At 40.7% G+C, this 20,067-nt stretch overlaps 1 protein-coding gene across 1 annotated transcript in view; it reads left to right on the top strand.

Annotated features, from left to right (window-relative positions):
* The first annotated feature begins 1,963 nt into the window (after window positions 1–1,963).
* The window catches only part of VEGFC (vascular endothelial growth factor C), an 85,556-nt gene continuing 67,452 nt past the window's right edge, over window positions 1,964–20,067 (top strand). Inside the window, exon 1 of the mRNA XM_019953582.2 lies at window positions 1,964–2,257. Within this exon, the coding sequence (XP_019809141.2) occupies window positions 2,111–2,257 (147 nt within the window). The 5' untranslated portion in view covers window positions 1,964–2,110. The remainder of the gene's footprint in view (window positions 2,258–20,067) is intronic.

Below are 20,067 nucleotides of genomic sequence, written 5' to 3'. Positions count from 1 at the left end.
GCAGTCAAAGTTAAGAATTACTAGAATGGTTAAAAGGAAGCTCCAGTATCTACTTAAATCCTACCCAGGTCTGTCCTTAGCTCTTCCCTTTCAGATATTTTATCTGAAGACAAACATAGCAAATTAATCAAAAAGGCAAAGAGCAGGAACATAATGAAAGAACTACTACGCCGGTGGGCTCAGCTCTCCCAAATATCTCAACAAGCTACAATGATGGACTAAGTCTGAGAGGACAGCGTCTAATAAGAGAAACAACAAAGCTCAAATCTTGGGCACCGTCTACCGACTTCACAAATGTAGGGAACCGTGAACATGACTACACAGCAGTACACGGATAAAAAAAAAAACTTGAGAAATTTAGTTGATTTTCAGTGTAACGTGACTCAACACTGATTTGACTGCCAGAAAGTAAACTCCATCCAAGGCGGCATCAACACATGTAGGATATCTGGGCAAGGAAGGCCATTTTCTCAAGCTTGCTGGAATACTTTTAAGTACTGAGTCACGTTCTGGGGAGTATACTAGCTGAAGAACATGCAAAATGAGGTTGTAGTTGAAGAGGGAACTTTAAGGGGTCTTTAAAAAGAGGCGTGCAGGGAGGGTTACTATGACAGACATTTATCAATGGTTTGAAGAGCTCACAGAAGTAAGTTAGACTTGATTTATGGAGCCAAGTCCAGAAGTCAAAGCAATGGATAGGTGGAAGAAAACACTTTTCAGTGACGTTGACCATCAAAAATGTTAACGACGATGGGCGGCCACGCAGGGCGGGGTGGTGGTGGGGTGGGTCACTCCTGGTCACTGAGATTTGAGGCTTCAAGTAAATCAGGGATTTACTTGAGGGGAGTTTCAGAACTTATGGGTGGACTCAAAGTCTCATCACCTGAGATTTTATGATCTGTGTATTGAAACGTCGCCCCAGGTAAATGTGGGGCTTTCCCACTTTGGGGGCGCTAAGGAAACCCTGAGCGCGGGGGGCGTCTGCACTCAGGCCACCCGAGCTAAGGTGAGCGCTGGCCGGCAGGGCGCTCTGCCCGTGCTGACTTTTCCGACTGGGAGAAGCCGTTGGCTTCTGCAGACTTCACGTCCGACAACGAGCTTCACACATGTCTCCCGCCTCCTGCTTCCTCCTTCAAACCCACTCCCCCACGCTCCTGAGGCGCCCGGCCCGGCGGCCCCACAGGCCACAGGCCCGAGCTTCCAACCGCTCCAGAGCCTTCGCCCCATAGTCCGCCCACATTCCCATCCCCCGGGGGGGTGGGGAGCCCCGAGTCGCCCAACGAGGGGAAACAGGGAGCCCGGCGGGCTCTCTGCCCCGGGCCGACTTTCTCGCACCTTCTAGAATCTGGAGCTCCCCTGCCCCTCGAGCGGGGACGCTGGGGGCCAGTCTAAGGGGAACTCGGGCCGGAGCCGGGGCGCCTGCGCCCCCTGAGCCCGGCGCCTCGGAGCCCGCGCGCCGGCCGCCCCCCCCAACCCCGCGGGGGGCTCGCGCCGCGGGGGGCGGGGGAGGGGCGGCGCGGGCGCCGGGAGACGCCGCCAAGGCCGGCGCGCGGGGAGGGCGGCCGGGCTCGGCACGCGCCCTCCCTCGGCCGCTTTCTCTCACATAAGCGCAGGCAGAGGGCGCGTCAGCCATGCCCTGCCCCTGCGCCCGCCGCCGCCGCCGCGCAGCCCCGCGTTCCCCGGCCTCGCCGCCCGGCGCCGCCGCCGCTCTCGCCGCCCGGCCACCCGGCTCGCCCCGCCGCGGGGAGGGGGAGGCGGGGGCTCGCGGGCCCCGGGGGCGCCGCAGGGCGCGAGCCTCGCGGGGCGTCTGGGCTCGGCTATCCCTCGCTCCCCGAGCAGCCGAGCGGGGCGCCGTCCTCCCGCGCCCTCGCCTCACCTCGCGGGCCACGGTCGCGGGCGCTCGGATGTCCGGTTTCCTGTGAGGCGCTGCCCTGACCCCTCGGCTCGCGGGCGCAGGCGGTAGAGCGGCTCGCAGCGTCGCGAGCACCGAGCCCGGACCCGCTGCCGCCGCCCCGGCTCCGCGGGGTCCCGGGCGGCCCTCGGGGACAGGGCCGAGCCGCGAGGCAGCCTCGCCGGGGCGCCCGGCCCCCGCGCCCGTGGCCCGGCCACCATGCACTTGCTGGGCTTCTGCTCTGTGGCGTGTTCTCTGCTGGCCGCTGCGCTGCTCCCCGGTCCGCGCCGGGCGCCCGCCGCCGCCGCCGCCTTCGAGTCGGGACTGGGCTTCTCGGACACGGAGCCGGACGCGGGCGAGAACAAGGTGGGTGCGCTCTGCGGGGACCGTGGGGGCCTCGGGGACCGTAGGGACCCCGGGGAGGGGGTGGGGTTCGGGTCTCAAAGGACCCAGAACCTGTGCAAAGGATGGGCTTGTGTTTCACCTTGTGTGCGTTGGATCCCAAGTTGCTGAGCTGAGTGTAGAGTTTCTGAGAGAAAAGTTTTCTCCTTTTTTTCCACAGAAAGTTGTTACTAAATAGGAAAGCAATTTACGCCGAGTGCAGGGCTTGGAAGGTGGCTGGTGACCGCGCTCCAATAACCTACCGGCTGGAGAGCGGTCCCCGCCGGGGAGCCGAGCTGTGCTGGAGCCCGGGTTAACCCGCCGGGAGGGTTCTTTTCTTCCCTAGCAAGTGAGTTGGGACCTCAGCAGCTCCCAGGGCTTGGATGACCAGTCATCCGAGGCTGCTTTTTCTGGAGAGTTCGTCTTCTGTGGGATTAGTAATTGGGCTTGAGGGCATCAGACTTCAGATTCACCTGGAGAAGTTGGTCAAACTTGAGATACAAGAGCATCTCAAATCACCATCAGGCATGGCTTTTCGACTTAGTAAACGCTGCATTTCTGAAATGTGGTCAAGAACTGTGAAAAGTAAGGTGGATTTTCTTGTTTGTTTGTCAATGAGATGTTTAACTCTTTGCCTGAAAAATGTTGCCAAGATGCTTTGGGGACAATCTGATTCCCAAATGTCATATATTATTTGTGTCTGCTCTTCTAAAAAAAAATGTATGTTTACCTTAAGAGCTCAGATCTGACATAAGGATGGAGAATATGTTTAATAAAGTTCTTGAATTCATGAAAAAATTTCCTATTCCACATAAGATGGGAAGTCTCACTTCACACACTTTGCTGTATCCCCTGGCTGGAACTGCTGCTGCTGCTGTTGCTAAGTCGCTTCAGTCGTGTCCTACTCTGTGCGACCCCATGGACTGCAGCCTACCAGGCTCCTCCGTCCATGGATTTTCCAGGCAAGAGTACTGGAGTAGGGTGCCATTGCCTTCTCCGTGGCTGGAACTACATTGCAGCAATTTATTTCATCTGATGGCAGGAGTAGTGCTGGGCTTGTGTAACTGCTAACCTTGAGTTTGCTTTACTGTTTAGCATATATTGAATGTGTACAAATTAAATTGCCTCCCCAGTTTTATTTTGAAACACACTTTTAAGATTGAGAAGACTGATTTAAAAAAAAATACCTTTGTACTTAAATTTGGGGGAAAAAATTAAATGTTGGAATTTGTCATTCAGTGGGGTCAAGGAAAAAAACTATGGAGTAAAAACATATACACTAAAGTGCAGAAAAGGGTGTTTTATGTGACTTGTAAAATAATTTTCAACACAGATCTTTACATTGGTAAAATTACTGCCATAAGAATGTCTTCCTGTCCTCAGATGCCACAAGAAAATGTGGTCTTAGACCCACTAATGCTTCCTGCAGCTTAAATGCCTTGGATTTCATGATATTGATTCAGTTTCTGTTTCCTCAGAGTTAAACTATTTCTTAAAAGTATGACTTAGGAAGAGAATTCCTCTCTACTGCCTAGGATAACTTACTTTGGTTTACAGTTAAGAAACTGTGAAATAGCAGGTCCAGTTAGAAGCCTATCCTGATAAGCCAAGAGCCTGTGTAAGAGTCACTAACTCTGTTGGATGGATCTTGAGTGGAGGGGACCATATGTGTGCATGTGCATGTATTTATATACTTCTCTGTTGGTTGGAGTTAATTTATTCTTAATTTTCAAAACTGTCTTCATTGGTGATTTAATTAAATTTTCCCTTTGCTGTGAAAACCTTTATGAGTTTTGTTGGCTTTTCATGGTTGACCATCCATAAAGCAGAGTATTATTCCCTCACTGAAGTGTTCCCCAGCGGTTGAGTATAAGCTTGAGAGAGCCTTCAGCGGAGCTGCTGTATCCTTGCCGTGAAAATGCCAAGAGACATGGTCCAAAGACTCCATGTCTCTCCCTAGTGGACAAAACAAGTGCCTTATTTGGATATAAGCCTTGATAACAATCAGGAGCTAACTGTTAATTTTCTGTGCTCTACATAAACCTTAAGAAGAGAATTCAGAAGGTTAATAGAAGACTCTACATATACATAATCCCCAAGAAATGCAGATTTTTGTTAATTTACACTTCAGAATTATTTTTTTAATATTAAAATAGAAGACAGCTCACAAGGTGTGAATCATGTTTAACTATCCCATCCTTCACCTCACCCCCAAAGCCCCAAAGTGAAAGTTACTCAGTCATGTCCAACTCTTTGCGACCCCATGGCCTATATAGTCCATGCAGTTCTCCAGGCCAGAATACTGGAGTGGGTAGCCTTTCCCTTCTCCAGGGGATCTTCACAAAAAATTGGGAGGTAAAATCACAAATGGAAAGAAGATCTCTTTGTTCCTAGACTTAGGTTCCTTTTCTAATTATTTATGGTTGTGAGTGAAGTGATAGTCTCTCAGTCATGTCTGACTCTTTGTGACTCCATGGAATATACATGGAATGCTCCAGGCCAGAGTACAGGAGTGGGTAGCCTTTCCCTTTTCCAGGGGATCTTCCCAATCCAGGGATCGAACCCAGGTCTCTGGCACTACAGGCGGATTCTTTACCAGCTGAGCTACAAGGGAAGCCCATGTATGGTTGTATGATTTACTAAAAACTTCTAAATTGTTTTTCCCAAGGATGTGAGTACAAGCAAGTCAATGTCAGAAAAGTAAGGCAGGTAGTTTTACCTAATTATGTAATTTAAATTAACTAGACATGTTGGGGTAAAATAAGGAAATATTTAAAATTACAAGCAAACTAAAAAAAAAAAAACCTGCAAAACCTAAAAAAAGCACTAGATTACTAACTACAATTATTTGCCAACATGAGATTAGATAAGAGTTCACTGTAGTTGAAGTTGAGTTTGTTTTTAAAAATTGATTTATGGAGTTGAGTATGAGGTACCATTTCACACCAGTCAGAATGGCTGCGATCCAAAAGTCTATAAGCAATAAATGCGGGAGAGGGTGTGGAGAAGAGGGACCCCTCTTACACTGTTGGTGGGAATGCAAACTAGTACAGCCACTATGGAGAACAGTGTGGAGACTCCTTAAAGAACTGGAAATAGAACTGCCTTATGATCCAGCAATCCCACTGCTGGGCATACACACTGAGGAAACCAGAAGGGAAAGAGACACGTGTACCCCAATGTTCATCGCAGCACTGTTTATAATAGCCAGGACATGGAAACAACCTAGATGTCCATCAGCAGATGAATGGATAAGAAAGCAGTGGTACATATACACAATGGAGTATTACTCAGCCATTAAAAAGAATACATTTGAATCAGTTCTAATGAGGTGGATGAAACTGGAGCCTATTATACAGAGTGAAGTAAACCAGAAGGAAAAACACCAATACAGTATACTAACGCATATATATGGAATTTAGAAAGATGGTAACAATAACCCTGTGTACGAGACAGCAAAAGAGACATTGATGTATAGAACAGTCTTATGGACTCTGTTGCAGAGGGAGAGGGTGGGAAGATTTGGGAGAATGGCATTGAAACATGTATAATATCATGTATGAAAACGAGTTGCCAGTCCAGGTTCGATGTACGATACTGGATGCTTGGGGCTAGTGCACTGGGACAACCCAGAGGGATGGTATGGGGAGGGAGGAGGGAGGAGGGTTCAGGATGGGGAACACATGTATACCTGTGGCGGATTCATTTTGATATTTGGCAAAACTAACACAATTTGTAAAGTTAAAAATAAAATTTAAAATAATTTAAAAAATAAATAAATAAAAATTGATTTATGATTAACAAAAGGAAGAATTACTTCATATCATGAAATTCCACTTTCATTTCAAAAAATAGAAGTATTTTATTGGGTTAGACAGTTTAAATACCTAGATCCTTATATATATTTTTGAGTTCAATAAATGCAGGTGTGAGAGAATGAGGACTTGCTGTGTCTCAGCACTGCTGTCTTTTTTGGTGACCATAGAGGTCTTCACAAGTTCAGATCACCCCCTGGATACCATGCATACCTACACTGAGAGTAGGTGTTTAAATAACACGTGTTTAGGTTATATCTGCAATGTTGTGATTACCTATACATTTATTTCATTTTGTTTTCCACTACATCTTCGTGAGATGGGTGTTATATTTTTTATTAAAGATGATGAATCTAAGACTCAAATGATTTAACCAGGAGCAAGAATAGAGCTTTTTCCTTTAAAAAAAAAAAAAAAAAACTTTTGCAGCATATAGTTTAGAAAAGCGTGGTAATGGGTTAGAGCCTTCAGGGTTGCTAAAGGCCTATTACTCTCTTCCTCTTGTAAGTGGACCAGTATGCAAGGAGGCAGAGGAAGCATTGCTCTGCAGCCAGGATCCCCTCTTACATTCCCCACAATGGAACAATCTGAAAGAAACTGGGACTTTCTTCCAGGGTTCATCCCAAGATGCTCTCTGATTAAAGGTGGATCATAATGGCCTAATCCATAGTACTGTCAAAAGAATGGCTGCAGAGCTAGAGGCCTAACAACAATTTCTGACAATTACTATTTCTAAGTTGCACTAACTGTACAACTTAGAAATAATTCCTGTTTCTAAGTTCCACTAATATAACTTCAGTGAAATACAGGGATCTTACCTATGTGACCTTTCAGAAATAATAGGGTTTGAAAGAACAGACTTTAGTAGTTGCAGAGGAATGATAATGTCCTCCAACTTCTAAACATTACATTGTAGCCCCTTTTACCTGTTACATTATTCCTGCTACATTCTCTAAATACTTCAAAGGTCTACTTTTTGTTGCAGAACACCAATTTTAATAGTTGTGAATTAAGGTATCATTGATTTTTCACATTGGAAGTATAAATGTAGCAGAGAACTTTAAACAGTAAGAGATAATGATTGATTTATATTGCTAAAATTTACTGTAAATATTTTAGATTTGTCAGTGTCATCTTTTCTTCTGAAATTTACTCAAATGCAAATTATTCAGGAGGCTCCTATCCACAATTGATTTACTTAATTTGTAGTTTAACTGTTAGAGAAAAATTGCATTCATTTAATTTGCTTTATTGGGCATCCATCACAGAATCAAATAGGTGCCTTAGAATACCTTTTGTTGTGGGCTCTCACCCCTTCCTGGTACTGATAGCACTCTAGTAGCTGTCAAGTGTTAGAAGGGATCCCTGATGATTCCTTTTCTGCATTTCTGAAACCCCAGAGCTCATTTTCATACATTTATTTCGTTCTATAACCTTGACCTGATCTGACAAAAAGCTACATGTAGTCTTTACTTACCCTCTATGTTTGAATATATCTAAGCTTCATTGAAGAAACAGTAATATATTTATTTATGAGATGCTGCCACAGACCGTGCTGGGTGTGGAGGGAGAATTAAAATACATATGTACTGGGTTTCTTGAAAAATTTTGGAATCTGCATTTATGTAATCCGCAGGGCTTGTGGTAAAAGATTGGAATGGAGAACTATTTTCTTCCAAAGGGCTTTCTTCCTCAGTCACCTGTTGCCTCATAACAGCCTAGAAGGAAAATTGAAAGACTCAAGAAGAAGGCCCTATGGACACCCCTACCTCTTACTTTACCCATTAGAACCAGGTTTATATACTTTTTACTCCAAAGTCTCATATTTAAATCTACTTCAATTCAGGGATGTTTTAATTAATCCTCACTAGTGGCAGCTTCAGTTATAAACAGGAAATTACTGTGCAGTGAGTGATGGAAAAAATGTAGAGTGAGTGATTCCTGTCTATAACAAGTATATCATCGTTTTTAAGAAACCAGAAACTTACTCATTAAAAATACCAGAAATGAGTTAATCTATAAATGTAGACAATTATAAGACATTTTGTAAGAGTCTCTTGCTTTACCAGAAGTCAGTGGCTAGGCTTCTGGGGGATGCATTGGCAGTCACGGGAAAGATGGGGTGATGTTGAGTCAGCTGTGAAAAATGGTTAAATGCTGGTTACAGAAAGGAGAGTGGGAGGGATATTTTGGATATTGAAGTGTGAGAGCAGAGGACAGAGGCTAGTAATGCCAATGCAGTCAGTGGGTGTTTGGGCAACTGGGAGCAGACCCATTTGGCTGGAGAGTCCAGAACTTCATGAGAAACAGAAATATTGTAGAAACTTCAGACTTCCTCAGAGTACCTGCTGTCCTCATTTGTTGACCACCCATACATGTTGTCTGAGTTCCTCTATATGCTCTGGACTTATGATGATAGTGATGACCACTTAACTTATGTAAGCGCTCATCACTGTTCTACTCAGAAGCATTTATAAAATACACTAATAACAGTCATCTTGGCTCTTCTGGCTTAGATTCCAAGCAGAACAAGCAGTGTAAACAGTGGTCATGCTTAGATACACAGACACACACACACAGACGTACACATTCACCTCTTAATGGTTCTTCAAGCTGCCATCAATGGCTTACATGTTCTTTCTTACCAAGTTAAATATTTTTAGACAGTCTGTTGAAATAATATATAAAAAACTTATATAAGATTGGATTTTCCATTGTTTATACACTTATTCTCCAATAAGCTTGCAATTAAAAGAGAGAGAGAGAATCCTAAAGTGTCCTAGCAATTCCTTCATTTCAATCTGTTTACAAGTATCCCTATTAAAAGTAAGACCAGAATAGGGGCAGCAATGAACTATCACGTAAATAACACAATTACTTTGTACTCGCTGTTTTAATTTTTTAGTGCAGCAGAAAATTTACTCAAACCCAAAAGTCAGTTATTATAAAATGGATGTAATGAAAGAGGTATTCAGATGCATACCCTTCTGTAAATAGCAATGCTTCAGAGTTTAAAAGTCAGACTTCTCAGCAAGGTCAACTTCAGTACTGTCCTGGTTTGGATAGATCGGGAGGAGATGAATATTTTAGAGTAAACCAGGAAGATGTAATTTACCATTTCTATACTTGTAAAGATTGTAATTAGCCATTTATTTTGTAATTTATTTCACCTTAAAACTTGGTCCTCAAAATACCTCGGCATATGAAGAAACAGTGATATTCTTTAGCGTGATTCTTCAGCTCTTTCCCACCTAATTTACTACATGTTTTCTTTTTATAAGCTTACTAGCAATTGTCCTGATTTCTGTAGTATGGGAACAGGATGTTACATGGATGTTTGATTTTGAGACAGTTGGGGGAAATCCAAGGTATTTGATCATTCAGTGTAGGAAGATTATGTATTGTAGACCTGCTTATAATACGCTTCCACCTGTCCTGTGTGCCAAGTTTGTGTCTGTCCCTGGAGGGGACATATCTAGCCGTAGACCACCAAGGCATGATGGTCGTTCCCTAAACTCCATACCTAAGTCACTGGGTAAAATGCCATATAATATCACATGAACTCATCCTGAATACTTTCAAAGCTCAAATACTTTGATGTTTATTAAAGAAACATACTATTGTTGCTACTTTAATGTGCAGACATCTCATCTTTATGTTATTAATTTGCACAAGATAGAAATATGCATTCTACATGATAGTGAAATCATCCCAGAATAGCTAAAAGATGAAAATATACTTTCACCAAATTAATGAAAAGACAATGGTAGAAGCTTATGTGCAAGAGTTAAGGGACTTCCCTGGTGGTCCAGTAGTTACGACTTCACCTTCCAGTGTGTGATGGAAGCAAGTTTGATCCCTGATCAAGGAGCTAAGAACCTTCATACATCACAGCTAAAACAAGCAAACTAACACCCTGCAAGAGCAACATTGCCACAAATTAAATAAAGACTTTAAAAATGGTATACATAAAAAAGCATTAAAAAGAGTTAAATTTGTGTAAATTTGTTCAGAAAGTATGATTGCCTTGCCTCTTTGGGGGTGCTTTTCTGAAATGACAACCGCAAAGCATCCAGTCTGTGCTGTCACTGAGATGAATCTCAGAGTAAATACCTTCCTTCTCCTAGGGTGAGGCTGGGTTATCTCAGTTCCCTGATTGGCTCAAGAGAGTGGATTTTGTCTGATGGTTCTGTCTGCCAGTTCCAGACACTGAGGAAACTATGGATTTCTGGCACTGAACACTTGATGGTGATGGGGGTGCCACTGTAAGTGGTAAACAGACGGAAAGAGGAAATTTAGAGTAAGTGGTGGATACAGCTCCCAGCTCTTCAAGAGATAGTAACATGTTTTTACTTAATAACATTTTGAAAGTATCCACTTCCTTAGGATTCCAGTACAGATGTTAGTTGGAATATTTTAGGAACTTTTGATCAGATACCATATTTCAAAGCAGAGGAAGTTTTGCTGACTAAATCTGGAAGGAAGGATTTAACACTAAATAGATAACTCAACCAATATGTACATGAATAAAGAATTAGAGAATACATTATCTAAACATATCTACACATATCCAGGTACATTATCCATACAAATCTACATGCAGGTACTGAGATGATCTATTTTTAAAGTGCTTTTCATATTTCTATCTCAGGACTTGAAAAACTGTAATTATAGAAAATGAAGCTATATTTAAGTGCTGATATATTTCTTCAGTTATAGGATGCAATTTTAAAATGTAATGTAATTTTCTTCACAGCAGTTTTCCATTCTCATTCTAATTTATTTTTCTAGTAAAAGGGCTATGCTTATTTTAGGGGGTCAGAAACAAGATTAAAATAACATTACTTTTTAGATATTCTTTTATAAGGAGAGGCAGTGTTCATGAAATTAATAATATTTTTGCTTCCAGTCTGCTTAAATACTTGAAATGGGTGAAAAATTTCTTTCAAAAAAACAAAAAAAAAAAAACGTGGTGTTTTAGAAAGATTCTCCAATATGAGTTGGTGCCACTTGGAGACAGGCAATGCTTACTCCCTCCTGGGACTGACTGGGAGAAGGACAAGTAGGCCATTTATCACCTCTTCAGCCAACTGGCGCTCAGAGGTTTAATACCTTTTTCGGAGATGACAAAAATAATTACCTTATTTAAAAAGAAGTGTTGGTGATAGCCCTGTAACCTTTCCTCAAGAAAATAGTGCATTTTTTCTCTTCCTTGTTTATGTTTAAATGGAGTCTTTTCTTCCTCCCAATATCAAACCATCTCCTCTGCAAGTCCGAACAAAAATGGATGAGATTGGCAAATTACATTAGACCAAAATAGTAAAGAAAAGGATCTTGATTTTCTTTTAATTGGAATGACCACCCAGGTGCCATGAATTATATGATTAAACTCCTATAACCTGTAAAACAGATTATTTCCTCTTACTCAAAGTTCCTTGGAAATCGTTAATATCAAATACCAAATGTGAAGCTGTTTCAAACCACTGTGGTTTACTTTACTACAATAGCATTGCCCACATGGAATATTTTTAATTCCTTCTTTTTTGTTTGTGTCTGTTGTTTGTATTTAGTTACTTTATCCTTTTGAAAGTCTTCTTCCCAGTTTATGTTTGGAAAAATGGAGCACTTATGTAGATACATGTTTGCTTATGGGTCATGACATTTATGACTTCCCTAAAAAACAAACTAATTCTTGTGTCTCAGAGCCAAAATTTTAGTTTTGGGCTGATAGTGATTCACTGTTTGTTCTCTTTGAATCCTAAGTCTTTTAATTTGGATGTCCATCCATTCCAAATTAGAATTTTATCAAGGTCAAGATTATTCATGAGTCATAACCACTACACTTAAAGTTGGGTAATTGGAAGCTGCTTTAGATACACAGATTAAGCAAATAATGATGTCATAAATTAGTGCAAATGATTTCCCCCCCTAAACATTGGTAGCAGTGAGGCCTACTTGTTGGAGACCTATTCAGTGTTGCTTTAGGAATACAGGCTCTTGGGTCACAGCGACATGAGCATAGCATACAGTTGGACCCCTGCATCTGACCCCCGGCGTCTGAATCACAGTTGAGGAGTCAGTCCCACTAGGTGGTTGGATACAGGAGAGCCAACTGTTCTATGCTGTTTATAGAATAAGGACTTGAGCACCTGTGGATTTTGGTGTTTGTTAGGGAGCTGGAGCCACGCCCCCAGATACCAGGGGATGGCTATGGGTAGTTACATTACTGTCACATGGCATACCATGGCGCGTAACTTACTGAATTCAGGATGAAGGCATTTGGAATCGGGGTTACCTTTTTGTATCATGCTTCTTGACAGTACAGGCTCTTCTGTAATCAATGGGGATAGTCACACTAGGGACCCTCAAGCTTCCTCTATCAGAAAACACTGAGATTTTAATTTTGCCTTCATATGTCAGTTTTTTAAAATTACAGTTTCCCTTAATGTTGATGTTCACTTTCTGACACCTCTGTAGTGACAAGAGGAGGAGATTCATGTACCTGATTTGCTCTCCTCCTCTTAGGGCTGAATGTGGGTTTCCTCCTCCCAGGACTGAAACTCAGACTGGCATAAATTTAATTTTCTCTTCAACATTGGAATGGTAACTCATAAACTAAGAGATGTGCTAGTGAAGTGAAAGGGGCTCAGTTATGTCTGACTTTTTGCAACCCCATGGACTATACAGTCCATGGAAATCACCAGGTCAGAATACTGGAGTGGGTAGCCTTTACTTTCTCCAGGGGATTTTCCCAACCCAGGAATTGAACCCAGGCCTCCCGCATTGCAGGCAAATTCTTTACCATCTGAGCCACAGGGGAAACCCAAGAATACTGGAGTGGGTAGCCTATTCCTTCTCCAGCAGATCTTCCCAACCCAAGAATCGAACATGGGTCTCCTGTATTGCAGGCAGATTCTTTACCAACTGCACTGTCAGGGAAGCCAAGGGATGTGCTAACGTGATATTAAATCAAACATTAAATCTGTGACACTCAGATGAAGCGTACGCTCCACCATGTGCATTGCTGTGTGGCATGTGCTTAGTGAATGGGTTATAATTGAGTTTTAATAGGCAGCTCCGAAAACTGCCAGCCTGTCAGGTGCCATTAGTCTGCACATCAAGAGTTCCCATTAAATATACTTATGTTTAAAACTTTTCAGTTTTTAATAAATTCTCACCAAGACATGATTATGGATTTCAGTGTGTGCTACTATGAGTTTCATTGGGACCTAGTGGTATATAAATCTCTGAAGCTATATGATTTTTACCATAGTTCACTGGAACATTGCAATCTAATCATATTTAGGTTCAATCTTTTTTCAGAACAGTTTCTGTTTTGCTAAAACTAAACTATTATCACTTTGTTCATTAAATCCATTTTTTAAAACTATCTAGGTGCTTTCCTTTCCCAAGGATGTGATCTGTTGTGTCCTATGTACAGTAGAAAAAAATGTACAGTAACTCCACGATCGTGATCTTGAAGGTCAAAAAGACTCCTGATCTAGAAATCAGTATTCACTCCAAAGCATCCAGTTTGATGACATGCCCTTGGGTGCTGATAGATATGATAACACTAAAGTTTCAGACTTGCGTTACATACCCTTCAATGTAAATTACACATTCTTTTTTTTCCATTTCTTCCATATTTTTACTCATATGATATTTTGCACATAAATATTTTTGAACACACTATAAACAACTATTGCTCATTACAAAAATAAATGCCCACCACTGTCAGGAGTTATTCATCGTTTATACCACTTTGTGGTGGTGGTGATAGTGTCATTCATTCACCAAGTTGTGTCCGACTCCGCGATCCCATGGACTGCGGCTCACCAGGCTTCCCTGTCCCTCACCATCTCCCAGAGTTTGCCCAAGTTCATGTCCATTGAATCGGTGATGCCATCCAACCATCCCATCCTCTGTGATATATCCACCTTGTGGTACAGTATATAAATTTCATGCTACAAAGAACAGTGACGTCAGATTTTCTTAGAGTAGACTTAAATTTTTTTTTTCAAAATCAGATTCTACAGTCTCTATTGTCATTTTACCTCAATACATCTTCCCACTATTTTGATGCATAAATTATGCTTTTATATTATGGTGGTTTCAATTTTAATATAATATTGCTAGCTTATGGCTTGATAAACACATTGCACCCATAAATATAGAAATTCACAGTGTGTGTGTATGTGTGTGGTGTGTGTGTATATCTATGGCATTTAGTGTGAAGAACCAGAATTTTTTCCATACTCATCAGTTTTTTTGTTTATGTTTCTGGTGGTAGGGAGGGAAGTCAGTCTTTGCCAACATGTAAAATGTATAATAATTTTGTCAAGCTAACTCATTTCATTGCTACAATTTGAAATCAGGAAGTTGTGGGGGATCGATCTAGAGTTTATGAGGAGAAAGAATATGTGAAAATGAGGCACTCTTGGGGAATTGATAAGGTGAGTTACTGTGTGTGTAGAGAAGAGGGTGTTTTGGATCAGAGAAAAATTTTGCAGCAGAGAGTTGAAGCATGGTTAAAATACATTTGAGTTATGTTTAGTTATCAAAACCTGACTGCAGTGAGACTGATAATTAAAAGATGGACATAGTTTATAATAGCCCTTGTAAATCTTTAGATGTTCAACAAAATGACTTGCTCTTGAGGCCAGATGATTTAATCAAAATTATTTAATTAGGTAATTCCTGCTTAATCAACATTTGATTATAATAAATGTCATAGGACTAAATAATTTGGGATTGCAGGTTCTTATTGCTGGAGAAAGAATACATTTTTTCATTTATTAGGCCATCTTAAGGGACAGTTTTCCCTCCAGTAGCATTTTTGTCTCTTGAATAATAGAATAACAGAAGAGGGTCTTTTTTTTTTTTTCTTCTTTTTTTTTTTAGAAGAGGGTCTTATTATTTTATTTTTTCCCTAAATATATTTTTTCTTTACTTTTGGCATTATCTTTATTGCTTCCAATTATGACTGTGAGCAAATTGCAATAGAAATGCTTTGTAATTTCTAGCTTGGTTTAGTCATCAACGCTCACCAGCAAACGCATGTATTGTGAGAAAACTGAGTTAGCCACAACTAGACCATCAGCGGCACCCCACTCCAGTACTCTTGCCTGGAAAATCCATGGACGGAGGAGCCTGGTGGGCTGCGGTCCATGGGGTCGCGAAGAGTCAGACACGACTGAGCAACTTCACTTTCATTTTTCACTTTCCTGCATTGGAGAAGGAAATGGCAACCCACTCCAGTGTTATTGCCTGGAGAATCCCAGGGACAGCGGAGCCTGGTGGGCTGCCGTCTATGGGGTCGCACAGAGTTGGACACGACTGAAGCGACTTAGCAGCAGCAGCAGACCATCAACACGTGAAGACACAATGTCTTCTGTTCCCCAGGCGCCATTTTGTGCCTATTCGTGCATTATTCTGTTTAAAGTTCAATATTTTGCTGATTATAATTGTAGGCAAAGTGAAAATCTATTTCATTTTGAATTACAAATAGAAAAGACATCAAGTTCTTAGATCTAAAGACTTATTTAGACTATGATTATAACTTAAAGCAAGATGAGCTAAAGAAGTAGATTTCTGGGCACATTTTGACTACAAAATATATATACTTTATGTATACCAAGAGTAGCTTTTATCTGTATCTGTCACTTTCTAAGATTCATTAATTTGTTCATCAAGCAGTTATTGCTTTCTGTGTATTAAATAAAGTCTAAGGAAAACAATTCTATAAAATTTCAAAGTATAAACTATTTCATATCATTACAAGTTTTATGTGTGTATAATAGTGACTTGTTTTTTGACAAATATAGACAAGAAATTAGACTTCTGTGAAAAGTGACAACTAGTTATCTATTACAGTGCCCATACAGTTCCTTTTAAAATTCAGTGAATTTAAAACACCTCCTGTCCAGTAATGCCAAATAATAAGTAGCAAAGTATGGCATATTTTTTAATGAAATGAACAATACTGTGTTGTCCACAGTTAGAGACTAATTAAAGTACATAATCTGATAATTCCAAATAGTAACACTTTATGAAACTTATAACAACAAATCCAAGTTGTTCACTTTGATATATTAAAAAAAAGACAAAGTCAAACAAAATATGATAAAACCCAGATAAAAATAACCTAATGACAGTACTAATCACTGGATCATAGCATCGAGTTTTACTTACTACCAGTCCTTTATCCAGGGCTTGATTCAGGGGCTCAGGATCAGGCAGGGGTGATCTTCTCTGTCTTGCTTCTTTCCTTTCCCTCTTGCTGCAGCTCTTGGAAGACTGGTCTGTACGTGGCCTCCACAGTATCTATGAAACATGGCAGGGGGCATAAGTACAGCTCTTTTCTCCTCTCAGACTTGATCATTATGCCTAGGCCCTGCTCCTGCTTATTCATTTTCTTCGTGTCATTCAAATGCTTAACTGGAAATTTTAAATGTAGTTGTGACCCAACTGCGTTTGAGGTCTCCTGTATCCAGTTTAAAAAAGTTTTTTTCCCCAGCTCTCTTTGCAGCTGGCACACCCTAGCCAATTGGCCAATGAAATCCAGAAGACAGAAGCTAGTGCGGATTTAAGGGAAAACTTTCGCTTTTGTAATAAGGTACTGCCTGTCTTCCCGTTTTATTTTCTCCCCTGGAAATCAGAAAATCCCTTATAATTAAAAAATTATATTTATCAAAAGAACACTTTCAAGTGGACTGAAATTTTTATAATTATTAATATGAGCTTGTGGCTATGGAGGGACTTTATAAATTTCTTGTTGTTTAGTTGCTGTTATCAACTTGTGTTCTTAATCTGTTGATTCAAAATAATCTGTATTTTGTATCTAACAATCTTTGCCTTGCTGATGGATTCTTTTAAAATGTTATGCTTATGTTTTGTACAAAGTTTAAGAAGCTGTATTTATTAACCACATTCCAAATAAAAAAACATTCTGTTAAGAAGGCTTTATCTTTTGTCCCTTCTTGCTGTTAAAAGTGTAATACGTTGAGAATGACCACAGACCAACACTAAGTGTTTGGATAGTGGTAACTGGAGGAAACACAGGGAGAAAGAGGATTCTCAAAAGATCTAGAGAGAGAGGAAGTTAGAGATGAGAAGTCTCAGAACTGACAGAAAAAAATGTGCAACCAAGAATATATTTTCCTGTCTTCAGATTAATGAATAAACACCTAGACTATTTAAAAGTTGTATTTAATTCTAGGCTTTTACAAGCCTGAATTTGTCATCATAGCATCAAGATGGGAAATTAAGAAAGAATGCTAATTTAAATTTAAAACAGCTGGAAATACAATACATGGTATGTATGATAATCTTCTCATCTAGCAACAAGTGCTTACTGATGCCACATGAGCTATTTTAACTGCAATTATAAATCTCAGTGGAATGTGTAGAGGTGATTGGCTAACAGAGTACTGGTTCTTAAATACTCTGTCCAACACAAACTTTAATTGATGCAGCCCCTTTAATACTAATGAAGAGTTTCACGTTAACCTTTGGGAGGAAAATTCACCATCAAATAATAAACAAGGCATATATAACCTTATTTTAGGAGAAGGCAGTGGCACCCCACTCCAGTACTCTTGCCTGGAGAATTCCATGGATGGAGGAGCCTGGTGGGCTGCCATCCATGGGGTTGCTGTGAGTTGGACACGACTGAGCGACTTCCCTTTCACTTTCGTGCATTGGAGAAGGAAATGGCAACCCACTCCAGTGTTCTTGCCTGGAAAATCCCAGGGACGGGGAAGCCTGGTGGGCTGCTGTCTATAGGGTCACACAGAGTCGGACACGACTAAAGCGACTTAGCAGCAGCAGCAGCAGCAACCTTATTTTAAGTTGCTTATCTTAATAGTTTATTTATAAACACAGTTTTCTTTCAGTTAGATATATCTTTTTTTCCTCAGCTACAAGATTTTGGAGCTGTAGTAATCTGGAATGATTAAAGATTTTATACTTGACAAGTCTTCTCCCCGAGGGTTACTTGCTTCCCTCAGAGCTGTGGATTTATCATGCTCAACCCCAGGATAAATGTCTTAAATTCTCTTCTGCCACATTATTTTCCATATGGTGGATTGTTAGATTCTCTGTTGGTGAACAGTATTCCTACAGTACACTCCTCCTGCCCAAGGCTCTTTGACTATCAGTCAGTCAATCAATCAGTTCAGTCGCTCAGTCGTGTCCAACTCTTTGCGACCCCATGGACTGCAACGCTCCAGGCCTCCCTGTCCATTGCCAACTCCAGAAGTTTTACTCAAACTCATGTCCATTGAGTCTGTGATGCCTTCAAACCATCTCATCCTCTGTCATCCCCTTCTCCTCCTGCCTTCAATCTTTCCCATCATCAGGGTCTTCTCCAATGAGTCGGCTCTTTGCATCAGGTGGCCAAAGTATTGGAGTTTCAGATTCAGCATCAGTCTTTCAAGTGAACACCCAGGACTGATCTTTAGGATGGACTGGTTGGATCTCCTTGAGATCCAAGGGACTCTCAAGAGTCTTCTCCAACACCACAGTTCAAAAGCATCAATTCTTTGGTGCTCAGCTTTCTTCATGGTTCAACTCTCACATCCATACATGACCACTGGAAAAACCATAGCTTTGACTAGATGAACTTTTGTTGGCAAAGTAATGTCTGCTTTTTAATATGCTGTCTAGGTTGGTCATAACTTTTCTTCCAAAGAGCAAGCATCTTTTAATTTCATGGCTGCAGTCACCATCTGCAGTGATTTTGGAGCCCCCAAAAATAAAATCTGTCACTGTTTCTACTGTTTCCTCATCTATTTGCTATGAAGTGTTGGGACCGGATGCCTTGAGCTTAGTTTTCTGAATGTTGAGTTTTAAGCCAGCTTTTTAACTCTCCTCTTTAACTGTTATCAAGAGGCTCTTTAGTTCTTCTTCGCTTTCTGCTGTAAGGGTGATGTCATCTGCACATCTGAGGTTGTCTTTGACCATATCGGTTCTTGAAACCTGATCAATCATGGTTTGGTACTGAGGCACTGAGCAATCTAGAGAATACAAATCAAGACATGTCATGTGCAAGAAGCAATGTTAAGTAAAACAATATGTCCTAATGTATTCCTTTAAGACATAATCTGGACTGTGAAGTATATATAATTTTATATACAGCATTTATGTGAGATCATTTTGATTTCTAAAATTGGTCATATTTTTTTCATTTTTGGACTCTGATATTTAAATTTTCTGTTTCATATTGTGTTTTACATGCTGTAGCCATTTTACATAAGCAAAGATAATTTTTTTGCAATGAAAGTAAGTGTTCCGTAAACTCCTCACATGTAGACTACTGGGTATAACCAAATACAGTTAAGTCATAAGCACTCTTCTGAAATAATTCTTTGACTTCAGCTTCTGAAGTTATTAGTACCTATGTATAATTTTCTATCATATTTTAAAATCTAACACACACACACATATATATACAATGAAATATTACCCAGCGATAAAAGGAATGGCATAATGCCATTTGCAGCAACATGGATGTACCTAGAGATTATGAAATGAAGTAAGCCAGAGAAAGACAAATAGCATGATATAACTTATATGTGGAATCTAAAAAGATGATATAAATTAACTGATTTACAAAACAGGAACAGACTCACAGACTTTGAAAACAAACTTATGGTTACCAAATGGGAAAGGTGGTAGAGGGGAAGGATAAATTAGGAATTTGGGATTACCATACACACACTCCTAGATATAAAACAGATAAACAAACAAGGACCTACTGTTTAGCAGAGGGAACTCTACTCAATATTCTGTAATAACCTATATGGGAAAAGAATCTGAAAAATAATGGATATATATGTGTGTATATAACTGAACCACTTTGTTGTACATCTGAAACTAACACAACATTGTAAATCAACTATACCTGAATACAAAATTTAAAAATAAAATCTAACATGCATTTAGCTAATTTTTCACAATTATTGCTGTTTGATAATTCAG

The sequence above is a fragment of the Bos indicus genome, chromosome 27 (genome assembly GCF_029378745.1).
Source record: "Bos indicus isolate NIAB-ARS_2022 breed Sahiwal x Tharparkar chromosome 27, NIAB-ARS_B.indTharparkar_mat_pri_1.0, whole genome shotgun sequence".
NCBI classification, from domain to species: Eukaryota; Metazoa; Chordata; class Mammalia; order Artiodactyla; family Bovidae; genus Bos; species Bos indicus.
Note: the sequence above shows the minus strand (reverse complement) of the source record. Positions and strands in the feature narration are given on the sequence as shown.